General features: G+C 31.8%; 2 protein-coding genes and 1 long non-coding RNA gene across 10 annotated transcripts; 2 read left to right on the top strand and 1 right to left on the bottom strand.

Moving 5' to 3' along the window:
* The first annotated feature begins 2,099 nt into the window (after positions 1-2,099).
* Positions 2,100-3,252, top strand: LOC121217813 (uncharacterized). Its single transcript, XM_041094180.1, has 4 exons — positions 2,100-2,316; positions 2,384-2,609; positions 2,682-2,815; positions 2,912-3,252. The coding sequence occupies exons 1-4, from the start codon at positions 2,100-2,102 to the stop codon at positions 3,250-3,252; spliced, it is 918 nt and encodes a 305-aa protein (XP_040950114.1).
* Positions 3,253-12,554: 9,302 nt separating this feature from the next.
* Positions 12,555-18,281, top strand: LOC121224920 (CBS domain-containing protein CBSCBSPB5). Of its 4 annotated transcripts, none has more exons than XM_041108558.1 (15): positions 12,555-12,923; positions 13,009-13,144; positions 13,983-14,151; positions 14,453-14,585; positions 14,676-14,846; positions 14,964-15,042; positions 15,159-15,272; positions 15,418-15,484; positions 15,607-15,712; positions 15,798-15,865; positions 15,992-16,104; positions 16,188-16,297; positions 16,696-16,781; positions 16,911-17,000; positions 17,789-18,281. In XM_041108558.1, exons 2-15 carry the CDS (start codon positions 13,017-13,019, stop codon positions 17,966-17,968), a joined length of 1,614 nt encoding a protein of 537 aa, XP_040964492.1. In that variant the 5' UTR covers positions 12,555-12,923; positions 13,009-13,016; the 3' UTR covers positions 17,969-18,281. The 4 variants fall into 4 exon arrangements, with proteins under 4 accessions (XP_040964492.1, XP_040964486.1, XP_040964494.1 ...); XM_041108552.1 differs by having other exon boundaries at positions 13,941-14,151; XM_041108560.1 differs by having other exon boundaries at positions 13,006-13,144.
* Positions 18,282-20,130: 1,849 nt separating this feature from the next.
* On the bottom strand, positions 20,131-25,746 carry LOC121224915 (uncharacterized). 5 transcript variants are annotated; one of them, XR_005922651.1, is made up of 6 exons: positions 25,145-25,746; positions 24,924-25,041; positions 24,696-24,841; positions 24,480-24,600; positions 24,254-24,325; positions 20,131-20,484 (listed from the first exon to the last, which is right to left on the bottom strand). It is a non-coding gene; the product is annotated as an uncharacterized lncRNA (long non-coding RNA). The 5 variants fall into 5 exon arrangements; XR_005922653.1 differs by having other exon boundaries at positions 20,137-20,484; positions 24,480-24,593; XR_005922648.1 differs by having other exon boundaries at positions 20,190-20,484; positions 24,480-24,841; positions 25,145-25,273; positions 25,545-25,726.
* Between the last annotated feature and the right edge of the window lie 312 nt (positions 25,747-26,058).

The raw sequence follows: 26,058 nt of genomic DNA, 5'->3' as shown, positions 1-26,058 counted from the left end.
GGCGCCACTAGACTTCACAACACCATCTTTCACTTTTTTTTTTAGTTTTTTATTATCTTTTGTCTTTTTCTTTAAATTTTTTTTTAAGTTTTATATTTTTTCTTATTTTATTTTGTTTTTTTTGTTATTAATTTTAAAAAATTTAAAATGTATATTTGAAATGTTTTATAATATATATTTTTAAAATTTTAAATATTTTTTAAACTATTTTTTAAATTTTGAATATTATTTTTTTAAACATTAAATATATATTTTTAAATCTTTTTTTTTACTTTTGTCATTTCTCTGACATTTTTTTTATTTTTGTCTTTATCTTTATTTATTTATTTATTTATTTATTTATTTATTTATTTTTATTTTTTATTATTAATTTTAAAAAACTTGAAATGTATATTTGAAATGTTTTATAATATATATTTTTAAAATTTTAAATATACATTTTTGAAATTATTTTTCTAAATTTTAAATATTATTTTTAAATCATTGTTTAAAAATTTAAATATTATTTTTTAACTATTAAATATATTTTTAATAATATAAAACATTTAAATATTTTAAAGATATGACCTTTTAAATTTATTATTAGTTTTATAATATTTTAAATGTATATTTTAATTTGTTTTATAATTTTTTTAATTATGATTTTGAAATTATTTAAAGTATATTATTTTTAAAGATATGACATTTCAAATTTATTATTTGTTTTATAATATTTTAAATTTATATTTTAAATATTTTTTAAATTTTAAATATAATTTTATAAATTATTAATTTTAAAATTAATTTTAACGATATTCAAACATTTTTTAAATTAAATTTAAAATTATAATATTTTATTTGGTGGAGCCATTTAGAATGGCTCCATCACTTTATAGTGTACTTTTTTTATTTTTTTAATATAATAATTTAATATTTAATATTTTATTTTGGTGGAGCCATTCTTTATGGCTCCACCTCTTGGTTCTCTACTATATATAGAATGGTGAAATTATTGTGTTCAGTAGGCGAGTTAAAAAAATCTATTCAAGACGAATAATGAGTTGTTTTTGGTGTATGTTATTTTTTATGGTGAAATTATAGAAGGTGATGTTGGTTGTGTATTTCAAGGTCGGCAAAGAGTAGGTTTGCGATTCAACAAAAATGTGGAGCTAGCAGAAATGAAAAGGAAGATCAGTGCGAAAATAGCTACCCGTTGTGGAAAGGTGATGTCCAAATTATTTTACAAGTTTCCAGTCTCTACAGATCTATTCAAATTTTGTGAGATGCAGCTGTTAGATGATGAAGACTTAGGCACTATGATGGAAATATGGTTGCTGACTAGGAGTGAGAACCCATAACCAGTTGAATTATTTGCCGAGTTAGCAGACTTAGAGCCTGTTGTGAATGTTAGTCCAGTAAGTCAACATCACGGATTTAACTTTGATCTTAATGTTGGATGGACAGACCAATTAAAATATGAAGGGACATCACAGATGCCCAAAAATTCTAATTATGGTGGGAGTTCGTATAACAACCCTACCCCCGGTCCCCGTTTACAAATACATCCAGAGGTGATAATAAGCACAGAGGCAAATTTCAGAGAAATGACCAATAATGGTGAAGATTCTGATCAAGACGTTGAAGATTTTAGTGACCCCGATGTTGATGAGGTTTCGAATGATATCGATGATGAAGGCCCAGAAGAGGTTGAAGATGTTCACGGCCCTTCATTCAGTAACCCAAGTCGTGGCATTATTTTACGAAATGAACCTGGGGGCGACATGTTGAACGTAGATCTAGATGCAGCACATGCACCCGAGTTTCCTGAGTACGCTGATATAGTACCTGCTCATAGATTTGTGATAAATTCACAGTTCGAGGAGTTATTCATTGGGCAATAGTTCGAGAACAAGGCAAACTGTGTGTTTGCCATCAAACAATACAGTATGAAGTTGTCGATTGATTACAAGGTTGTCAAATCTACACCGACATTATATGTTGAGGAATGTTAGAGAGCCGGCGATGGGTGTGGTTGGCGAGTTCGAGCTGCATTTATACAGAGGACTCAACAGTGGCAAATACGAAAATTAAAAGGGTGTCATACATGTAGTGTCGCACGTATGTCTCAAGACCACCAAAAATTGGATGCCAAAAGTATTTGCAACTGCATCATGCCACTAGTGAAAGAGAATCCAATCATTCCTGTGTCAACATTGATTGCAGACATGCAAGCTCAATTTCAGTACAGAGTTTCGTATAGGAAAGCGTGGTTGGTGAAACAAATGGCTATGCAACAATTATACGGCGACTGGGATGAGTCATACAATGAACTTCAAGGTTGGATTTCAACGATGGTAGAGTACATCCCAGGAACTATCGTGGACTTGTAAACGTTCTTATAAAGGCCCTAATGGACAATTGGAACTGGGGAGAAGAGTTTTTCGTCGGCTGTTCTGGACTTTCGATCCATGTGTTAAAGCCTTCTCCCACTGCAAACCGCTAGTGCAAGTTGATGGAACATGGCTTTATGGAAAATACACACAGATACTTCTGATTGCGGTTGCACAAGACAGTAACGGAAATGTACTACCAATCGCTTTTGCCATCATGGAGTCTGAGAACTCTAAATCGTGGGTGTATTTCATTTAGAACTTACGGAGACATGTTTTCAGGGAAGATAACATTTGCATTATCTCCGACAGATCGAAGGGTCTTGTTGCTGCAATTCGACAATCTGAGGTTCCATGGAGGTCCATCTATTGTATTCGTCACATTGCTGCCAACTTCCACAATCAGTACAAGAACAAAGACTGGCGCAAACGAATTGTGAACATGGGTAAAAATATCGTATTTAAATTCGTATTTGTAATTATTTTGAGTCCATTTCCTAAATCGAATTGTAACATAACTTAAAATTGGAATACATACGTAGGATACAAGCTGGAAGCACACCGTTTCAGACATAAGTTGGCGAGGTTAGAGACTGATATGGCGGGGTCCAATCCTCCTCTCAGACAATGGTTAGGTAGCATGGAGCCATGGCAGTGGGCTCAATGTTTTGACGAGGGGTACCGGTATGGTCAAATGACAACTAACCTCGTTGAGGCCATTAACTCTATCTTAAGGCATACGCGTCACTTGCCAATTTCAGTGGTTTTTTCAGCCATATTTTCTAGGCTAACAACCTTAATGCCAAAAATGGGGTTGAAACAAGTAAAACAATTAGAGGCAGGACATGTATACGTCGAAAAAATTAGGGATGCCATGAAATAGAACGCTTGAAAGGACTAGGTTAATGAATGCAGAACTATATTCCCGAAATTTGGAAACTTTTCGAGTGATAGAATATATCGGTCGCCGGTCGGGGATCCAACCACGGTCCTACGGAGTTGATCTCCGAAACAGGCGATGTGAGTGCGGGATGTTCCAAACACTACGTTATCTGTGTGCGCATGTGGTTGCAGTGTGTGCTACCTACAGTTTGAATGCTGAACAATATATCGATGATGTGTACACACTTGAATGTATGTTGCATATTTGGGGTAACGAATTCCCCGTATTAAGAGATGTATCAACATGGGAAGTGCAACCGCCTGCGTTCGAGATGTTGCCAGATCGATCACTACGTAGGAGAATCAAAGGTAGACCGACAACAACGAGGATATGGAACGACATGGATATAAGAGAACAAGTCGATCCAAAACGTTGCACCATATGTAGAACAATTGGCCACAATCGGAGCAAATATCCCCATAGAAACGTCTACATTGGTCAATCTTCACAGTCTGAAAGAAATTTAATGTTGTACCTGATGTTTTCATTTTATGATCTCTTAGAAATAAAGTTTGTATTATTTAGTGTAAAGTTTTTACTTAAAATTAACAGTTGCTTGTAACACCCCCTTACCCGAGATAGTCGCTAGAGTCGAGCTTGGGGCATTAACAGACTTAATTTATCACTTAAACAATTTCAAACAATTTATTTCACCTTTCATAATAAACTGCTCATCTGCGTCATAGTCGCTAAAAAAATCATATCTCGAGTTACGAAACTTGAAATTTAAATCTGTAAATTTTTCCTAAAACTAGACTCATATATCTATTTATTAATTTTTTTTCCAGCCTTTTTGGTCAGGCCAATTAGTGCAATTTATTAGTTAAAATTTCCCCTGTTTCAGTGTTTGACTACTTTGACCTCTGTTCACTACTAATCACTTTTCTTTCTGTACAGAATTTAGATGACTATTCCATTTATTTTTCTTAAAAGTAGACTCAATAAGAAATCTGTACATATAAAGTATGACTTGTAATTATTTTTTTATAATTTTTACTGAATTTCTAAAGTCAGAATAGGGGATTTAGAAATCGCTCTGACCCTGTTCCACCAAAACTCAAATATCTTATAAAATACAACTCATTTACCTGTTATGATTCTTCCATATGAAAATAGGCTCAATAATTTCATATTTTATTCACCATTTAATTCTGTCTCTACTATTTTTAGTGATTTTTCAAACTCACATCATTGCTGCTGTATGATACTATTTTGTAACTTATTCAATTTAGTCCCTAATTTTAAATTAAGCACTTTATGCATAGAATTTCTTCACGAAATTTTCAAACAATCATGCAATCATATCATAGACCTCAAAATAATTATAAAATAATTATTTCTATCTCAAATTTGTGGTCCTAAAACTACTATCCAATTAGGCTCTAATTCAAGATATTACATTGCAACTTTAAATACTTTAAAAGATATTATAAATTATATAAAAAAAGACTAGTATATAAGTTGTGGAACCCTAAATGAAAACAAGAAATATTACATAACACTTGAAATTTATATAACTTAAAATTGGAAAGAACCTAGAGTGGTACGTCGTTCGGGGTATAGCGATTCGCGGGCCTTCATTGACGGGGTGGACGTTGGGGTGTACTGTACACATCAGGAAGATCGGCAACTAGATCGAATATTGCCTAAGGCGGGGTGGAGTACATGTTATAACCAAACATATCAAATGATATCGGTAGTTGCTTTGGGTGAAATGAACTCGAACCGCCTATGTTTGGGTGATATGAACTTGAACCGCCTATATCCGGGTGATATGAACTTGAACCGGCAATGTCTGAGTGATATGAATTGCTCTGCGACTCATCACAAAAAGCGTCAACCCATTGGTCCGATGTGTTCAAAGGTTGATCCTCCGAGTTAGGCTCCGCCATATGTTGATTCTCTAGCTCCCCCATAGGTTGATTTCCACGTCTGTAGCCATGACCCGGTACTATCATAAGTTGTCCACCATATAAATAAACAAGCCATCAACTCATGTACCAATGCATATATTCAGTCGAAGGACTAAAGTCAAACATGCACGAGTGCATCTCAGGTCGCCTGTCGTACCGGGCATTCCATAGTGCTACAAAATATTGATGTTCCACGCTCCAATCTGTTGTATGTTTCCCCCTCATGGTCTTACCGTGGACTTCATTAAATTGTTCTGGCTCGACCGGCATAAATTGTCTACACCCAAATTGTCGCATAACTCGATCACCATTGTACCACTCAACGGTTGAAAAGTTGAGCACCGGCGTGTTAATGTACCACATATGGGCTTCAGCATAAACCTACTTAGCAATAATGGTTGCAATGTTTAGTGCAGAATACGACATCCACAAGAACTACACAATATAACATAATGAGTCAAGTCATATCACATACTGCAAGTGGATAAGTTAAATCAATGTTACTTAAACCATATAAATATATATTACTTTCTCTCCGGCATACGCCTCTATCATTTGGCGGTAAATGATTAATGTTTGGTTCGCACCAATTCCCGGAGACGTGGCCCATCTGAAATCGAAACAAACACGTTATGTTAAACCCACAATTATGAGTCGTTAAATGTTAAGTATAATTTTGTTTTTACCAATTTATAAGTGGCCACGAATATGGTTGGTGCCTAACAGCCGCTAGAAACGGCATCCTGTATAAAGCCCAAGACTGTAGCAAAACCAAACAACCAGCCATGTTACTAGCACCATGTTTTGTTGCTCGGCAAAGCTCATAGTACAATCCAGCCAACACTGCCGATCCCCAACTGTAATTACCAGCATGAGAAAAATCCTCCAATAGAGGCAAGTACTTTAAGTGGACCCTATTAGACGTGTTGTTTGGCATAAATACCCCCCAATCAACTGCATAATATAGGTCGCGCAGCACACACCACCTCGTACTCAGTGGCAGTGCTTGATAACTCCTTAAAATTAGCTCTCAACCATTTCAATGTCAAGCATGTGAAATTCCTTTCCCCATCATTAGGGGACCATCCAAGCAATCTGTGGCATAGTATTGAAGGTTCCAACACATTACTTCGACCCGTGACCACAACACCGTCAACTCATAACCCAAATTGCATAGCGACGTCTTCTAATGTGATAGTGCACTCCCCGCTGGGCATAATGAAGGTGTAGGTCTCCGTATACCACCGCTCAACCAAGGCGGATATTAAGTTTGCCCTCAGGTCAAACCTCCGGATCAATGCAACGTCCCCAAATCCCATCCGGTCGTCCGGATCGTACTTGGGAAAATGAAACTGCGACCTCAAAACCCGATAACCATCCTGTATGGTAAATTTTTTATAAAAATATGATAAATCAATTATCTATATAATTTAAATATAAAATTATATATTGAAGACTAAAATTTTAAGGTTGAGAAAACAAAAACATCACACTTATACTATACCAACGTAGCCATTCTAAATATTTTTTATTTAAGTTAAATTAAATAAGTAATAATATATTAATAATAGAATGAAGATTTGTCATAAAATATTAATGATAGTTAAGCATTAAAACTATATAACAACAAAAAGTACATAAAATTAATAATAATATCCTAAGAAACTATAGGTTGTATGGGTAAATATAAAAATAAAAAAAAAACTTATTTTTATTGAATTGGAATTGATATCTATATATTATAATAATATATAGAGTTTTACATATAATATAAATTAGGTTTATTCAAACTCGAAAATTTATCTTACATACGAGAACTTTTATCTTACATATAATATATAGACTTATTTTTTTTAATATGTTCAAAATTTTAATATTTTTAAATATATTCAGCTATTAAAAATTTAAAATTGGTTATACTCAACATTTTCTTTTAACATATTTAAAATTTTAATATATTTAAATTTTTTTACGTTTTTTAAAATTTTATATATATAAAAAAATCATTTTTCTCTTTTCCTATTAAAAAATATATTAAATAGATTAACGTTTTAAAATATATTTTTAAAAAATATATTGAATATATTATAATTTTAATATTGGTTATACTTAACATTTTTTAATATATTTAATTTTTTAAAAATATATTAAATATATTAAAATTTTAAAATTGGCTATACATAACATTTTTTAATATATTTAATTTCTTTAAGTTATTAACCATTTTAAATCTATTAAGAAAATCTTTTTTTCTTTATCTATTAAAAATATATATTAAGTACATAAATTTATGAATGTGTACTAAAATTAAAAAATTCATATATAAATTTATAAATGTGTACTAAAATTAAAAAATTATAACCAACACATACAGATTAATTTCATGCAAGAAAATAGTTAAAAAGGAATAATAATGACTAAATAGATATCACATTCATGAATCAAAACACGTTGAACAAAGTACTGCTTAGCAAGAAAAAAAGAGAAACTAAAACGATTTTTTTATTTAATTCATAATTAATTTTACTGTTTCGTCGATCATTAATGAAGTGTGATCCGCATCTTCAGACGACATTTTGATATCTACATAACATAAAAAAACACATAAATACAATATAAATAATTATTATATTACAATAACTATAAAATATAAAAAAAATTTAACTAACTTAACCCTTTTTTTTTTCTTTTCTTTCATCTGAAGGGGACCAAACCCTCTTCATATAATATTGGTTTTTTATTTAATATTTAATTTTATGTATTGTCACATCATGACATGATGTAATTTTATAATATATAGTTTTAACTTTTAATTTAAATATTTACTTTTTAATATATATATTTTTAAATAAATTTATTTTTTAACAAATAAATCTTTTTTTAACAAATATTTTTTATTTTCTAATTAATTCAAATTTCACTTTTTTAATTAAAATATTATTTTTTAACTTTTAAATAGAATTTAAAAAATGGTTTGAATATCTTGACTTTTTTATAAAAATAACACAAAAAATTTAATTCATTATTAAAATAATTGATTTTTTAATTAAACACGAAAGTGACATGAAATCTACAGTAAAAATTGGTGGAGCCAAATTAAAAAAATGGGTCATTTTGATAATTAATTAAAATTTTTGGGTTATTTTTATCAAAAAGCCGAATATCTTTAAAAATAATTTAAAAATCATAATTTAAAATATTATAAAACAAATTAAATAGTATTTAAAATATTAAAAAACTAATAATAAATTTGAAAGGTCATAGCTTTAAAATATTTAAATATTTTATATTATTAAAAATATATATTTAATGTTTAAGAAAATAAAATTCAAAATTTTAAAAATAATTTAAAATAATATTCAAAATTTTAAAAATATATATTATAAAACATTTCAAATATACATTTTAAATTTTTTAAAATTAATAACAAAAAAAATAAGTAAACAAAATAAAATAAGAAAAAATATAAAACTTAAAAAAAGAAAAAAATTAAAAAAAAGACAAAAGATAATAAAAAACTAAAAAAATAATAAATAAGTAAAAAAAAAAGTGAAAGATGGTGTGGTGAAGTCTGGTGGCGCCATTTAAGTTGGCTCCACCAGAAAATAAAAAATTATTTTTAAGTCCTCTATTTTTTTAAAACTTGCAGTATTTCTACAAAATGAAAAATATTTTTTAATTTTTTTATTAATTCAAATTTCACTTTTTAAAATAAAATATTATTTTTAACTTTTAAATAGAATTTAAAAAATACTTTGAATACTTTAAAAATAATTTAAAAATCATAATTTAAAATATTATAAATTAAATTAAATAATATTTAAATTATTATAAAACTAATAACAAATTTGAAAGTTTAAAATATTTAAAAAATAATATTTAAAATTTAAAAAAGTAATTCCAAAATATATATTTAAAATTTAAAAAATATATATTAATAAAATATTTCAAATATATATTTCAAAATTTTTAAAGTTAATAATAATAAATAAAATAAAATAAAATAAATAAATAAAAACGACAAAAGAAAAGTAAAAAAGTCAAAAAGTAAAAAAAAAAAGGACTGACATGGCAGAATCTGATGGCGCCATTTAAGTTGGCTCCACCAGAAAAATAATTAATTTTTTTTAAGTCCTCCCATATTTTCAAAAATTTTAATATTTTCCTGGTATTTATACAGGTGGCGCCATTTTACATGGCTCCACCCAAAAATTAATTTTTTATGCTTCCTGCTGATGTGGCAAGTTGGTGGCGCCATATAATTTAGCTCCACCAACTTTTATTGTAGATTTTAGGTCATTTTGGTGTTTAATTAAAAAAGTGGGTCATTTTGGTACTTAATTAAAATTAAAGGGTTATTTTAATAAAAATGCCTACTTTTTAGTCATGCAAAATTTGCATCCAAAACCATTTTAGGAAAAAATGAAAAATTTATAATTGTGTCCCTATACTTTTTATTTTATCCAATTAAGTCCAACTCACTTTCTTGATACAAATATAGATCCCACGTAATCATAATATTAAAAAATAATTATTAATCCATAATTTCTCCATTTTTGTCAATTTACACTTTAATCCTCATACTTTTTTAGCTTTTCAATTTAGTCCTTTCACGTTTTCACATTCACAATTTTCTTCATTGATTTTCGACTCTAAATCAATTTAATTTCTTACGAATCTCTGTATTTGCCTCTTTTTTGAATTTCTTCGGGATTTTGCTATATTTGATTCCCAAATAGTGCCACTTACTGTATCAAAAATTTTGGGGCATCTCATATTTGTTCGGCTATTCTTTCTCTAACATTAAACATATATTGATTGGTCCTTGAACAATTATAAATAATTAATAATAAATATGTAATCTAATTAACTTTAGTATAAACAATTTATTATATATACTCTGTAATTTAGTTAATTATTTAGTAGGTCAAAATGTTTAAGAAATTATCTCTGAATAAAAGTTTTGGATTATTTAAATGAGATCAAGAAAATAAAATATATTTATATTAAATATATACATCCTAAAATTCAAATACTATTTTTATTGTATAAAAATAATTTTTAAAACTTCAATAATGGACGAGTATACTTGGAAGCCATTATATAATTCGATTTGAGTGTAATATTTTATAATTGCTAGCATAATTACTCCAATTCTCATCTTGCCTCCAAGAATCGGAGAGTGAAACTAAAATGTTTTAATTATACTTAATTCAATGTGACCTACTAATTACCGGGTTACCTAAACATGCAAAAAAGATGTAATTATTAGCAATTACAACCAAATCGTATTTCTAAGTGGCTTTCCAAAAACCTCCTTAGAGAAATTTGTAGAGATTTCTTAAATACCAATTCATCCTCACTATAATTTTAGGCTTAACTTGTTGGGCTATTATCTTTTATTTAAATTATTATTATTTTTCTTTTAATTTGTAGTAGTGAAGGCTTATTCGAATGTAAATTAAAATTAGATATTATTTAAATATAATACAAATATATAAATTTATTTTAAATAGATAAAGTCTAAAGATTTTTATTGTCTTACTTTTCAATTAAATTAAAAATTGATAACAAGTCAACTAAGATAGGCTCGCATGTTGTATGACATTTCCAAATACCATTTTAATTTTATATGTAGAAAAATGAAAGGGCAAAAAGCAAAATTACTTAAAATTTGATACGCATAAAAGTTTTGGTTTATATATTATTAAAAGTTTTATTACTAGAAATTATATATTTAAAAATAATATAATAAATAATTAGATGTGAAGTTTAAATCTAATAATAATACATACAATATATATTATATGAAAATAAAAAATAATTTATATTGTGAGTAAAGAAAAATTTAAATAGGTAAATACATTAGATTAATAATATTAAATGTAAGTTGTGAGATTAATAATAACAACACATATGTAATACGTAGGAACTTAAAATAAAAAATAATTTAAATTATGAGTAAAAAGAAATTTAAATAGATAAATACATTAGATTAAGAATATCAAATGCACTCTAATTATTTATAATGATATTGCTATTTTTATTGAGTTAGTATCAAGTTGGCTTGTGACACCTACTTAATCAACGACATTATCAATATATACAAACAATGTGAGTAAAACAATTTTGTAACAACATTGAAATATATAACAATGTTTAAAAAATTTGGTTGAAGTGGTCAATAAAATATTTATAGATGTTAGGGGCATGGGTTTAACTCGTAATAGTATAATTTATTTAAAATATGTAAGGTTGTTTTAATGATTTTCTTGACCAAGTTGATTTCGAGTTGACTTGTAATATCAACTCAATCACACACTTTAAATAATAGTGTATATATATTAATAAAAATATTGATTATGATGAATAAGTTTTATTACATCTATACTCTTATTGTCTTTTTATATTTATATAAAATAAAAAAATAATTCAATTATAATAAGATTTGAAGTCGTGGTATAATAAAATTTAACATTTAACTTTATCACTTAGAGTGGGAACTTTTAAAATGAGCACCAAAATCATCTTAACATTAAATCAAAATAAATGGCTCTAAGCCTTAAATTTTGTATTTATTTTGCCTTATTAAAAAAAAACAGTAACACCCAATATTTTCCTTCTTTTTTTTCTTTTCACAGTGTAATTGAAGTGTTAGGGTAAATTTTTTTAGATAATCTTTACTATCATATTTAATTTCCTTTTTTTAGAGAAAATTGGAATGGAAACGAAGATATTAGGGTTTGATGTTAGGTATTAGTTTTTTTTATTGAAAAAATTGATCTGATTATTTCATTCTAAAAAAAATTAGAATTTTTCATTGATTGAGTAAAAAGTGAAAAAAAATTGATCACATTTTCTTGGTTGAAAAATCCCATTTTTTTAAAATGAAATTGGTTGAACTATTTTTTCAATTAATAAAAATAAATATCTTAATAATGCTAACCTTTTGCTTTTCATTCTATTTTTTTTCTAAAAAATTAAATTTGAAAGTAAAAATTATGTATTTTTTTAATTTGAAAGATTAAGTATTGTTAATTATATTTTGATAAGGTAAAATAAATATAAAATCTAAAATTATTTTAATTGTCATTATTATCATTTTAAAGTTAAGACCATAAAATTTCACTATTATTTTGGTATTTATTAGATTTTTATTATAGAAAATTGTGAGGTGAAAGGTGTAAATGTACGAACTGTAATTACTATTTTGTGACTTATAATAAAAAAATTCAAACCATCTTCGCTAAAATTGTAAAAACTCACAAAATCCCGTTTAATTGGAGAAATTAGAATTAAAAGAGCATCCCACGTGGAAGAATCTAGTTGGGTTTCTATTTCCCAAATTTTCATTTGCTTTCCCATTTCTCAGCGCTTAGTCTCAATTCTTTGTTTTTCTCTCGTCTATCCGGTCGGTGTATTTTCCGGGAAAATCCAAATTTTCCCGAAAGAATTCCCGACCGACGATTATTCCATCTTTATCTTTTCGTCTAATTCTCGAAAATCGAAACAATTCCGGCGTTTTTGTTTTTGAAGCTAAAGAGTCATCTTCTATTCCTTCTCCGGATCGCTTGATTTTCCCGCTAAACCTCTTCTAATTTCTTAAATAAAAAAATCGAGTTGTGATTTTAAAAGGTTTAGCAATATAAGTGCAACCTCTGGATTCGACACAGGATTCAAAATAAGTTTCTGATTTAGGTAAGTTGTTAATTTATTTTCTTATTTTGTTTTTATTCGATATGTCTTTTATATGATAAATACGAAAATTTTACGCATTTAGCAGGGATTGAGATGGCAAGTCAAAGCGGTTCGACTAGGCGAAGTTCATCAATTGTAAACTTGTCGTCGTCAAGGAAAAAAACACCGGAGAATGGAGGTTCCGAATCTAGCCGAAAATTCTTACAACCGTCTCGTCCTATGTAAGTTTTTTCATTTGAAATTTATTTTCTTTTTTTTTAAATCATTTTTAAAACATATTAATTTGAATATTAAAGAATTATTGAAGTTTTGTGTAAGTAAAATTTTGAAAAACCGCAGTTATTGGAGAAGAAAATAATTTTGTAGTTTGGTCTTTAGGTGTTGGGCTTTTAGCTCTTGAATGTTGCCTTTGAAGTGTAAGTTTTCTCCCTATATAAAGGAAAGGGGTTTTGACAGGCATATTCAATATTATGGGATGTGAAAATCATTAGCAACCATGATCTTCATTTTCCTCTTTAGTTTGTATATGCGTTGGCATCATTGCCTTTGCTGCTTGGCAAATGGCAACACATTCGAAGTAGGAGCGTTCAGTTTGGCTTTTATTTGGAGTGTCATATTCTCATATTAATAAGGTTTTGGATTTGCACACTTTGAGGTGTCAAATATGTGTCTAACATAGGTTTTTAAATTGAAGGGTTGAACTTGAAACAATATGTATTTCTCTTTAATTGCATTGCTTTAAACATGAACCTTTAAAATATGTCCACACTCTCGAAACTTGACCATTTCTTTGAAATTTTATGTCTGAAAGAGTAGAACCGCTAGCAGTTATCATCTTGCAAAGACAATGGACTCTGTCAATATATTTTGTTTTTATCTTTCTACTCGAAGAAAACTCAAAAGTATCAGTAATAATATGTGAAAATTCATGTTTTTAATGTGTCCATTCTTTCAAATTAGTGATGGAAACGGTTCAGATTCTAAATTTCCAGCTAATATAAAATTTCATCTTGAAAGAACTAGTAATGGAACTTCTTGTATCAACATGCTTTTGGAAAGGGGACTAGCTGGAGAGCGTACTGTGAAGAAGTTGCGGTTGTCAAAGGCCCTGACTGTACCTGATAGTACAAGCATTTATGAAGCTTGCCGTAGGATGGCTGCTCGTAGAGTTGATGCTTTATTGCTTACTGACTCTAATGCATTACTTTGTGGGATCCTCACAGACAAGGTATTACTGATTTCCTTGTGAACTGTAGCCAATTCCTTTAAGTTTAAATCTCAAAACAGGTGTACTGTAGACAAACTGCATGAATTATTTCTTCACTCTGATATTATATCTTAGGCCATGCTCTCTCAGGCATTTTAGATTTGACTCTGATACTGTATCATTTGCATGAGGAATACTTTTCTGCTTATTTATTATTGCCCCCCCCCCCCCGGCGGGGCGGCCCCTCTTGCTAGACCTTCACTGAATTATTACAACTATGATGTGTCTCTTATTTATTGGTTCTGTTTCTTCATGACTGAAGGACATAGCCACAAGAGTGATAGCTCGGGAGCTTAATCTGGAGGAGACACCAGTTTCCAAAGTAATGACCAAGAACCCTGTATTTGTTCTTTCTGATACACTTGCAGTGGAGGCACTCCAGAAGATGGTGCAAGGTTGACCTTTTTTTATGGAAATCTACCCTTTTATGTGATATATTTTCTTAGATCTTACCTTTGATGTTGTTCTTATATCATTCTAAACAGGGAAGTTTAGACACTTGCCTGTTGTCGAGAATGGGGAAGTCATTGCTTTGCTTGATATAGCTAAGTGCTTGTATGATGCTATTGCTCGAATGGAAAGGGCAGCTGAAAAGGGAAAAGCTATTGCTGCTGCTGTTGAAGGTGTAGAAAAAAATTGGGGAGCATCTTTCTCGGGTTGGTAGATAATGTGTTTTTTGGGTGCCTTTTACTCTTACTTTCCATTTTTAGTTTTACTTTCAGTAGACAGTAGACCTGTTATAAGTCTCTGCTATCTTTTGGGATGACATGCAGGTCAGAGTACATTCATTGAGACACTTCGAGAGCGTATGTTCAGGCCCTCACTGTCTACGATTATAACAGACAATCCAAAGTAGGTAATACTTTCTTTTTGTTATATCTATTTGGTCCTTTATGCAAACACTGTTGATAATTTGTTCACACACTATATTATCTGTAGCTTAGCTTAACATGCTGCCTATCTACCAGGATTGTAACAGTTTCACCAGATGACACAGTTTTAGCAGCTGCAAAAAAGATGCTTGAATCTCGATTAAACTCTGCAGTCGTGACAGTTGAAAACAAGCCACGAGGGATTTTAACGTGAGTCTTTTGAATCAAATTGCAATTCAGCATCTTTCTATGTGTGGCTGAGGGAGTGCTGGAAGAGTGTTATCTATATTTTTATATTAGTTTCAATTGTTACAGTTGGCATATACTCTAACTTATGTCTTTGAATGTCTGACAGTTCGAAGGATATATTGATGCGGGTAATAGCACAGAATATGTCTCCAGAGACTACTCTTGTAGAGAAGGTATTTGCCTCTCTTTGATCCTTTTTCCCGTATTATATGTTGACCTTATAAACATTTGTGCTAAATCATCATATTTAACCTCTATAATACGCACATCATTTTGCTTTTGATTTGACATATAGGTCATGACTCCCAACCCAGAATGTGCAACAATTGACACGCCAATTGTTGATGCTTTGCATACCATGCATGATGGGAAATTTTTACACCTCCCTGTGGTAGATAGAGGTGATATGAGTTACCACTTTGCAAAGAATATGGTGTTGTATGTACATTGAACTAGTTCTAATTAAGTTTCTGTTGCTGGATGCAGATGGAGAGATAGTTGCTGTTTTTGATGTAATCCATATTACTCATGCTGCTGTTGCCACTTTAAGTCAAGTCAGTATCGTTTTAAGATCATGATGTTCTTAGTGTAGTTTTACAGGATAAGTGCTGTATGTAGGGATATTATTCAAAAGCATTTAACACAACTTGTTACGGTCTTATCATGTTCTTCAAAACTAGGTTGGGAGTACTTCTGGAGTCAATAATGAGGCTACCACAACAATGATGCAGAAGTTTTGGGATTCTGCAATGGCCTTACCTCCCACTGAAGAGGATGATGAGACTAGTCGGAGGTATGCTTTGTTATGTTTCTTTGATTATATAGCTATGATTAGCTCCATTACTGTCTATTAACTTATTGATAGTGATGTTTCAGTGATGGAGCAGAGACAGGGAGATCTCTTCCCTATCCTTCATCCAATATGCCAAATACATTTGGCTTTAAAATACAAGATAAAAGGGGCCGAATGCATAGGTTTACTTGTGGTATGTTGCTGATTCTATTCACGAACTAGGCACCTTCATGAATATATATGGTCTTTTGTTTTGCATGAGGCACATGTTCTTGTTTTGCTTGTATTTTCACTTGTTAAATTTTTGCAGCCTAACCAAAATCTCTCTTGGCCAAGTTGCTTCGTGAATGGCACTAGCTTCAAGAATAAATTTTTGGGTCCAAGTTCTGATCTTATGCATTGTATCTAGTGTGATATACATTTGGTTATTGGTGCTACAACCATAGCACCTTTTCAGTAGGCAGGCAATTGCATTTACGACAATCGCTGAGCATGTTATTGGAGGGATCTAATTCTTCTGTAACACCTTGCATTTGCTCCTCTCGGTAAGTTGTATCTAATAAGATTCTCATTTGTTGCTGCTGTATACAGAGACACGGAGTTTGACAGATCTAATAACGGCAATCCTCCAGAGGCTAGAGGACGACATAGATAGAAACAACCTGCCTCAAATTCTGGTATGCTTTTAAAGGAGAATTTTTTGTTTTTTTTTTGGGGGGGGGGTTCTTTTGCTTTATGTTGATTTACTTTGGTGTTTAATTCTTCTTTCTCCAAAATTTATGCTAATTGGTGGCCATATTATACAGTATGAAGATGAAGACCATGACAAAGTTGTATTGGCATCAGACGGTGATCTTGCAGCGGCTGTGGAACATGCAAAGTTAGTTGGTTGGAAGGTATGATTTGGCTCAAAAATTTATATGGATTTACACCTGATCAAGCATTTTACCGTGGACTAGGGTTCCCTAACAATTATACTTTCCTACGTATGCATTATAAATTAAAGACACACCGAAGTAGATATGGAAGGATTATATGAGTTAAGAAAACTTGTGAAACTGAAAGTCATAAGGTTCAATAGATGTCCATGTTGAAATCAAGTTGCTGAATGAGCTCCTTGCTGATTAACATTAGTGTTCGACTTAGATCTCTCTGCATTTAAATATTTTAAGGGGAGACTAATTCCTTCCTGAGAAGTCTTCTGAGTGGCTCCTGATGGACCTTCAATGGGTCACTGTTGTCCCTGGACGGGGATCTGTTTTCTGACACTGCAGAGAGCCCGAGTGTCTTAGGGTGCTTGAAGAGATGGGGTGACGCATGGCCTGATCTGATGAGGTGCTCCTGCTCTGTTGAATCTGCCATCTCTTCAAGTAGTCTCAGGTAATTGTGCTCTTCAGAGACGACCTCGACCAGGGACAATACTGGTCCATGGACTCCGATAGACGTCACTTCGAAGAATCGTCTGGAAGGAGTTGGCCTCCCCTCAACAAAATTATTTATTTATTTTTCTTAATAAGATTCGAAACCTTGAAAGTTCTAATAGCTCTTGCAGTTTTTATTATTTTATGTCCCCAATCGTGTCAATGAGAGTTGTAAAGTTAGCATCATATTTTGTAGCAGTGAAAAACTTCATTGGAGTTGTCATCTCTTAAGTTGAGACAACTGAGTCAACTATTTTTTGCAGGGTTTGAAACTGCATTTAGATTATTCAGGAACAAAAACTCGTCGGAGGGGTTCTGATTCCGGAAGCATGGATTATGCAAACTCTGATGCATGGTCTGCCGCATATAGCACTGTTGCAGCAGGGGCTGCAGTTGTTGCTGGGCTTGGCTTATTAGCATACTTGAGGAAAGCTGGGAATTAGCATCGGTAGAAACTTCATCCCATATGTAACTCAAAAATTTGAAGGTTAAATGCAACAACTTTCTTTAGGTAAACTCGGTGCTTGATTTCATTTCATTCCTTTTTGGATCAATCAAGAAAATTTCTTTTTTTTTACAAAAAAATTAATAATAAATCTGGTTTCTGCTTGCTGCATAGCTTAGAATGTTGAGCTATGGTTGTTTCTCCATTATTTTTATCACTGAAACTTAATTATGGGTGGAATTGAAGTGTATACTAATAATAAACAGCACCATTATATGAAATAAAAGATTTACCTCAGATTCAATTTTTCATCCGTGTATATATGAATGCTCTCTGCTATTATCCTTGATTAATTTGTTGTTCCTACAAATGAGAATCCGCATGCATACAAATATACAAGGAGACAGAATTATAATCTATATGAAAAATTTTATGATACATTGATTCACGAGTTAAGAGGAGGATATGTGATCGTGGAGTATGGTAATATGTGTATATATATATATTTTTTATAATACTAGTTTTATGTCATGTGCTCAGTGATATTATCGAATTTATATGATAATATAGTTCAATAATTTTTAATGAAATATAATTAAAATAATTTTTATTATATTATATTAAATATAATTTTAAAATTTAAATTCAAAGTATAAACAAAACATAGACAAAAATTCAATCTTAATATGAATATAAAATAAAGGGTAAACTACTAAAATAGTTATTTTTGTTTATCTCATGTTACATTTTAATCATTTATGTTTGAAGTGTTATGTTTAATTACTTATATTATCACGTTGTAATATTTTAGTCACTGAGCCGTTAATTGCCATTAACGGTGTAACTGCACGTTAAATCATCATTTTAAACAAAAAATCTAGATTAATTTATACAATCAGTCCTTATATTTTTTACGTTTTGAGCAATTTTATTTTTTTATTTTATGTTCTTATAACTTTCTTTTTTTCCCCTATTCTCTTATGCTTCTTCCTTTTTTCTCTCTTCTCCATTTCTTTCAACGTAATTTTTTTTTATGTTTTCCATTTATTAAAACTAGTCCTTATACTTTTATTTTTTGAACAATTTAATTTTTTGAGTGAGGCGAGCTTGTGGACTAGTTTTAACAAATGGAAAATATAAAAAACTACATTAAAGGAAATGAAGAAGAGAGGAAAATAGAGGGAGAAGCTGAAGATAATGGAAAATAAAGAAAATAAAAGGAACGTTAAAAGAACATAAAAAAAAATTAAGTTGCTCAAAATGAAAAAATATAGGGACAAATTGTATAAATTAACCTAAAAATTTCGTTTGAAATGATAATTTAACGTGTCACGTCAACTTTCTGTTGCACCTTTAATCACAATTAACGGCTCAATGACTAAAATGTTACAACATGATAACGCAAATAACTAAAACGTAACATTTCAAACATAAGTGACTAAAATGTAAGACAAACAAAAGTGATTATTTTGGTAGTTAACTCTAAAATAAATATATAATACTCCTTCATTTTTATATTTTTATCTTTAACTGTGGACATGAATTATTTAAAATGTGAATATTATAATATTTTATTAATTAAAATTGATGTATTTTGAATTAGGTAATAAGTTAGAAATTGTTTCCAATCAGGTATTAATAAGGGAATGATATCTATAAAAAATATATACTTTTATAAGTAATATAACTTTTTTACTACTATAAATATAAACTTTATTATTCTATTATTAATTATTTAGTTTTATATTATTACTATTATTTTGTCTATAATATTTTTTACTCCTGTTGCATAAATTACTTATTACAATTGTTTATCTTTATGATTACAAAAAGCTATCATTTACTATTATGTTAAACACCTTATACTATTAATTTATAATTATTTATCTTTAGAATTATTAAATTTATTAATAAGCTATCTATCATTTATGCATATTTTTTTAGTAATAAATTTAATAAAACATTTAACATCTAAAAGTATATAAGTCGAAAACTAATTTTAAGTTAACATATTTGTAAAATTTTTAATTGTAAAATATGCAACTTAATAAACAGGGGCAAAACTAGAATAATTTTTTAGGGGGCGAATGAAATTTTAATTTTTTGTAGTCTATATCTTTATAATTTTTAAATGATTAAATCGAATTTTTATAATTTTAGGGAGACCAAAATAAAATTTTACCTTTACTAATTTAAAATATTTAAAAAATATTAAGAGCCTAAATAATAATTTTCCTAGGGGGCGGGCACCTACTTGCCCCTAGATTCGCCTTTGTTAATAAATTAATTCAAGAGATATTATATTACAAAAAAAGTATAATTTAAATTTTGGTATTACAAAAATAATATTTTTTTAAGTCTGCTACCCTAGCATGTTTCTGTCTACCGCATCTGGTATGCGTCTTTAGGTTTTATTCTGGTTTTATTGTTTTCTGTCTAGATTTGTTCGGCGCTCCTGGTACTGCATCATCCTACTGTGTGTTGAGAGTTCAGAGTTACGTGTAGATCTGATACCTGCAGAGATGGAGAATGAATTAGCAGTTTTGTCGCTTAACGATGAAGAGGATGAAATTTTGCAAATCCAAACGGAACCACATGCTGTTGGGGAAGAAGTGTTCCAATTGGTAGGTTGTTTTTTAACAGCCAGTTTAATTAATTTTCCAGCTATGAAGGGTAAGATGGCCAATCTATGGCACCTTGTAATGGGAGTTCAAATTAGGGATTTGGGAGAAAAAAGATTTTATTCCAATTTTTCCATATAATGGATCTGAAGAGGGTTTTAAAAGGTTCACCATGGACCTTCAATAATCACTTGTCGATTCTGTCTCACTTACAACAAGGGGAGGACCCACTAAAAGTTTCATTAATTTATAGTCCATTCTGGGTTCAAATCCACGACGTCCCTATTGGCTTATTCTCTGAAAAATTAGCAGAGCAATCTCCTAGGCGATTTCCTAGAATATGATGGATCAGACATAGGGAAGGGAAACCGAAATTACATGCGAATTAGAGCCAAACTTGATATCAGACGCTACTTGAAGAGGAAAAAACAAGTTTTGTTTAATGGCAGATGCTCCTATGTCAGGTTTAACTATGAACGTCTATCCCTTTTCTGTTTCTATTGTGGTCGATTGGGGCATAGTGACTCGTTTTGTGAGGCTAAAATAATGTTGGGTGTGGAGGTTACTGAGATGCGTTGGGACTTATCATTGTGCGCCCAATCCCGTAGAGCGTTATCAATGACAAGCATCTAGTTAAGGGAGGAAAGTGAGGGGGAAAATGGATGGCAATGGAATGAAAGCCGAATCCAGAGGAATAGAATGTGGGAAGAGGGATCTGTTGAGAGGGGAGTGGAAAACATTGATCCAATTCTGGGTTTTAGTTTAGAAGGGAGATTGTCAGCGTTTGATAAATCTAAGGGGAGTATCGGGATGGATCATTCACAAAATGCCATGGAACATGATCTTGAGAAAGGCGTTATTATCGAAGAGGAAGGGAAGAAGAGAAGTAGAGGTGAGATAGAGGAGTCATCTAGTAGAGATGGGTATGAGGCTTTCACAACAAGGACCAGGAGGGAGTTGGGTTCTAGCCATGTATTATCGGCGGCTGCCAAAAGGCAAAGCCGACCGATCGCAATGAAAATCCTGAGTTGGAATGTTCGTGGTTTGAGGAGGCCACGAATGATTCGATGGCTTCAGCATACGCTGAAGTCACATAAACCCCAAATAGTCTTCTTTATGGAGACAAAGTTATGTAGACAACAAATGGAACAGGTGCGACGAAGTTGTGGTTTTCAAAATGGTATCGAGGTCGATGCTGATGGTACTAGAGAAGGTTTATGTTTGGTTTGGAAAAGGGATGTTAACATAACACTTCGAACATTTTCTAAGCTACATATTGATGTGTTAGTCGAGGACAGTGATACTAGGGTTAAGTGGAGATAAACGAGTTTTTATGGCTCTCCTTATGCACGAGAGAGGATATTCCTTAGTTTGTCTGTGTGGACTTTAATGAGATTATGTATGGGTTTGAAAAAAAAAGGAGAATTACCAATAGATGAGGCACGAATGGAGTCGTTTCGAAGAACTTTGGAAGTTTGTCAATTAATCGATATAGGGTATTCGGGAACTTGGTTTACGTGGGAAGGGGCAATCTGTCGGAGACAAATATTCAAAAAGGGTTGGACAGAGGAGTTGCTACGGCTGGTTGGATTTCTATGTTTTCGGAGGTCAAGATCCAACATCTAGCGCATTCTTTCTCAGATCATTGTCCCCTTTTGATCAATATGAGGAAAGATAAAGAAAGACAAAGTAGTGTCTCTTTCAAATTTGAAGCTTGGTGGGTATTGGAAGATACTTTCTTTGAAGAAGTTAAACGTTTGTGGGAGTCTTCTCCTCGTACGCTACCCATGAAGTTAGAGAACCTGAAGAAAGGTTTGAGTCTTTGGGTAGGGATTATTCGTGTAAAGCGAAAGGAAAAGAGGCAGATTCTTACCGATAAGCTGACCAACTTGCTAACCAACGACAGGGATGAAGGAAATTTGGCATATTTGATTGACACAAGAATTCAACTGAATTTCGAAATAAAAAAAGATGAACATTATTGGGAGTAAAAAGTTAGACTGAATTGGTTGAAATATGGGGATAGAAACACTGCCTTCTTTCATAATTCAGCAACCCAACGGTGACGGAAAAATTAGATTCATACGCTGCAGAACGATGTTGGCAAAGAAATGGAGAATCTGCTTGAATTGGAGGGTGTTGCTAGGTCTTATTTCAACAATTTGTTCACAGCTGGAGATTGTGGGAATTATGATTATGTGTTGTTTGGTATTGACCGTTGTGTGTCTAAGGAAGATAATGGGAAACTTACAGCTGCATATACTAAGGAAGAGATTTGAGCAGTGGTATTCGAGTTGAGGGCAACTAAAGCGCTAGGGGAGGATGGTTTGCCAGCCTTGTTTTACCAGAAGTGCTAGCACATTATTGGAGATGAGGTCACTTCTTATTGCGTACAAATACTAAATGGCGATATGGAGTCAGTTCTTTGAATTCAGCTAATATTGTGCTTATTTCAAAAAATTCTAATCCCATGAGTCTCTGTAATGTTTTATACAAAATATTGGCGAAGGCGATTGCTAATCGTTTTCGAAGAGTAATCGAAAAATGTATTGATGAGGCGCAAAGTGCATTTGTGCCAGGAAGATTGATATCAGACAATGTGTTGATAGCTTATGAAATTCTTAATACGCTTAAGCATAAAAGACAGGGAAAGAAAGGGTCTATGATAATGAAGTTGGACATGAGTAAAGCGTATGATCGAGTCGAATGAAGATTATTGAAGGAAGTGATGATTCGTATGGGGTTTGCTACAATATAGGTTGAAGGGGTTATGGATTGCATTTCTTCTGTTTCTTATTCAGTTGTCATTAATGGATCCATTGGGGAAAAATTTCGACCATCCAGGGGCCTTAGATAGGGTGACCCTTTGAACCTATTTTTATTTCTTTTATGTGGGGAGGGTCTATCGAGCTTGTTGAGACTAGCGATGCAGGAAGGAAGTTTGAAAGGGGTGAAGGTCAACAGAAGTGGACCAGTGATTTCGCACTTATTATTTTCAAACAATTGCATCTTGTTTGAGGAGGCTACAATTCGAGGTGCACATCTTTTTAAAGATATTTTAAGCAAATATAGAGCTTGTTCGGGTCAGAAGGTTAATTTCGAGAAGTCAACAGTTTTCTTTAGCAAAAATACGTCGTCAATGGATAAGCAATTAGTTGTCAGCTTGCTGGGGGTTCGATGTTCGGAGGAACCAGAACGATACCTAGGCTTGCCCAATATGGTAGGTAGGAGGAAAAAAGAGTCTTTCCAAAATTTGAAGGATCGTATAAAAATGCATATTGACAATTGGAGTACAAAATATTTATCACAGGGAGGCAAATAAGTCTTTATTAAAGCTATTCTTCAAGCGATTCCAACTTATACAATGGCTTGTTTCCTACTACCGAGAACTCTATGTGATGATACAGAGAGTATTTTCGCAAAATTTTAGTGGCAGAAGGGTGGAGGAAAGAGGGGTATTCATTGGTGCATTTGGCAAGATCTTTGCAGTTTGAAGGAGAATGGGGGTTTAGGTTTTCGAAAGTTGAGCCAATTTAATATTGCGTTGTTAGTAAAGCAAGGTTGGCGATTGATTAATTATCCAAATTCATTATTAGCGAAGGTTTTGAAGGCAAAATACTATCCGCAGTCAAATTTTATGGAGGCCAGGTTAGGAAATCTACCTTCTCTCACCTGGAAGAGCATCTGGGCTTCGAAGGGACTTCTCTATAGAGGGCTATGCTGGAGAGTGGGAACTGGGAGAGAGATATCCATTTGGAATGATTATTGGGTCCCCAGGATTGAAGCAATTAATCGGCAGAACAGGACAAAAAATGAGGAGCTGGAGTTAGTCTCGGATCTTATTGACAATTCGAGTACGAAGTGGAAAGTAGAGTTAGTATGTAATACCTTTCAGAATGAGGTTGCTCAAAGAATATTATAGATCCCTCTTGCTGAAATGAACTATGCTGACTGTCAAGTCTGGAAGGGAGAACAATCTAGGGAATTCACCGTATGGAGCACCTATAAACTATTACAGGATTATTCACTAAATCCTAGTAGCATTATATTACAACCGAATTAAAAAAAAATTTACAGCAAACTTTGGAGCCTACAACTTCTTACAAAAATCACAATTACAATTTGGTGTATCTCCTAGAATTATTTGCCCAAGCTTGTAAACCTTAGGAGCAGAAAGGTGCTCATAAATGCTTGCTGCCCCCGCGGTTGTTTAGGGGATGAAGACTGCTCGCACATATTTAGACAATGTCCTACAAGTTTAGAAGTTTGGCAGATGTTAAACCTTTCATGGGTTACCAACAACTCAATACCTGAGTTTTGGGATTGGCTTACCTGGGTACTTCTGCAGTGAACTAAGGAGCAGAGTCGACTCTTTTGCTATGCTCTATAGCTAATATGGTATTCCAGAAATCGGCTAGTACATAAGCGGATATTTATCACAAGAAGACAACTAGCATAGAACATTATAAGTTACAAGGCTGAGCTAAACGAGGCAAGAACTAAGCAAGAATCATCAGATTTATTTCGAAGAAACAGAAGCATGGAAATCTTACCAATGATTAAGATATATTTCGACGCTGCGTTCGACAAGCGAACTTCCAGATCTGCCTCTGGAGTGGTGGTTTGGGGCTGTAGGGATGAACTTCTGGCATCAAAGTCGGTCCTTCACAATAATGTGCCATCTCCGTTCGCCGCAGAAGCATATGCAGGATTGGAAGCAATTCGGTTAGGGATTTTATTGGGTTTTTGTGAATTACAAATCAGAGGGGATTCAATGACAGTAATCAGGAAGTGTTAAACAACAGAAATAGACAAATCAGTCATAGGAGCAATTATTCGAGATATTCAGAAAATGTGCATTCATTTTCAAACAATAGAGTTCAAGCATATCCCCCGATCAAATAATATACGTGCCCATCAGATTGCAAAAGAAGCTTTAGAGAGCGGAGTCACCTCTTACCTGGTACAAAGAGAACCGAATTTGCACGACTCGCCTTCGGAAGGTCGTTGGGCAAGAGAACCAGACTAGAAGACGATGATGAGGAATGGGAGAGTTATGAATATAGCAATGAATGTTTATTTTTTGGGCAAAGCTATCGACTGAAAAGCTGGATAAGACTTAATATATGTTCTTTTTTATACAATGTTTATAATTACTCATAACTCCTCTCCAACTCTTAAATAGGAGGATAATGCGCTTCATAACCCCTCCCCAACTCTTAAATAGGAGGATAATGCACTTCAGTGCACTTGAACCCACGTTCTCCTGCATTGATAACAATGCCAACATCAATCGAGTTAAAACTTAATCGACAATTATATTATCAATCATATGTTACTATTTTATAATTATTTATATTTTAATTAAGAAAGCTACCATATATCATGAATAAATTACAGACTTAAAATTATTTTTCAAATCTATTAATTGTTATACGAATGATATTTATTAAGTTGCAATCTTTTT

This window comes from Gossypium hirsutum, chromosome A03, assembly GCF_007990345.1.
Source record: "Gossypium hirsutum isolate 1008001.06 chromosome A03, Gossypium_hirsutum_v2.1, whole genome shotgun sequence".
NCBI lineage: Eukaryota > Viridiplantae > Streptophyta > Magnoliopsida > Malvales > Malvaceae > Gossypium > Gossypium hirsutum.
This window is presented reverse-complemented; position numbering and strand designations above follow the sequence as displayed.

Coding starts and splice junctions, on each gene's coding strand:
- LOC121217813 (XM_041094180.1), top strand. CDS start 2,100: ATGTCTCAAGACCACCAAAAATTGGATGCCAAAAGTATTTGCAACTGC. Junction 2,610..2,681: donor GAGTCTGAGAACTCTAAATC/GTGGGTGTATTT, acceptor TATCTCCGACAG/ATCGAAGGGTCTTGTTGCTG. Junction 2,816..2,911: donor CAAACGAATTGTGAACATGG/GTAAAAATATCG, acceptor ATACATACGTAG/GATACAAGCTGGAAGCACAC.
- LOC121224920 (XM_041108552.1), top strand. CDS start 13,017: ATGGCAAGTCAAAGCGGTTCGACTAGGCGAAGTTCATCAATTGTAAAC. Junction 13,145..13,940: donor TTACAACCGTCTCGTCCTAT/GTAAGTTTTTTC, acceptor TCATCTTGAAAG/AACTAGTAATGGAACTTCTT. Junction 14,152..14,452: donor GTGGGATCCTCACAGACAAG/GTATTACTGATT, acceptor TCATGACTGAAG/GACATAGCCACAAGAGTGAT.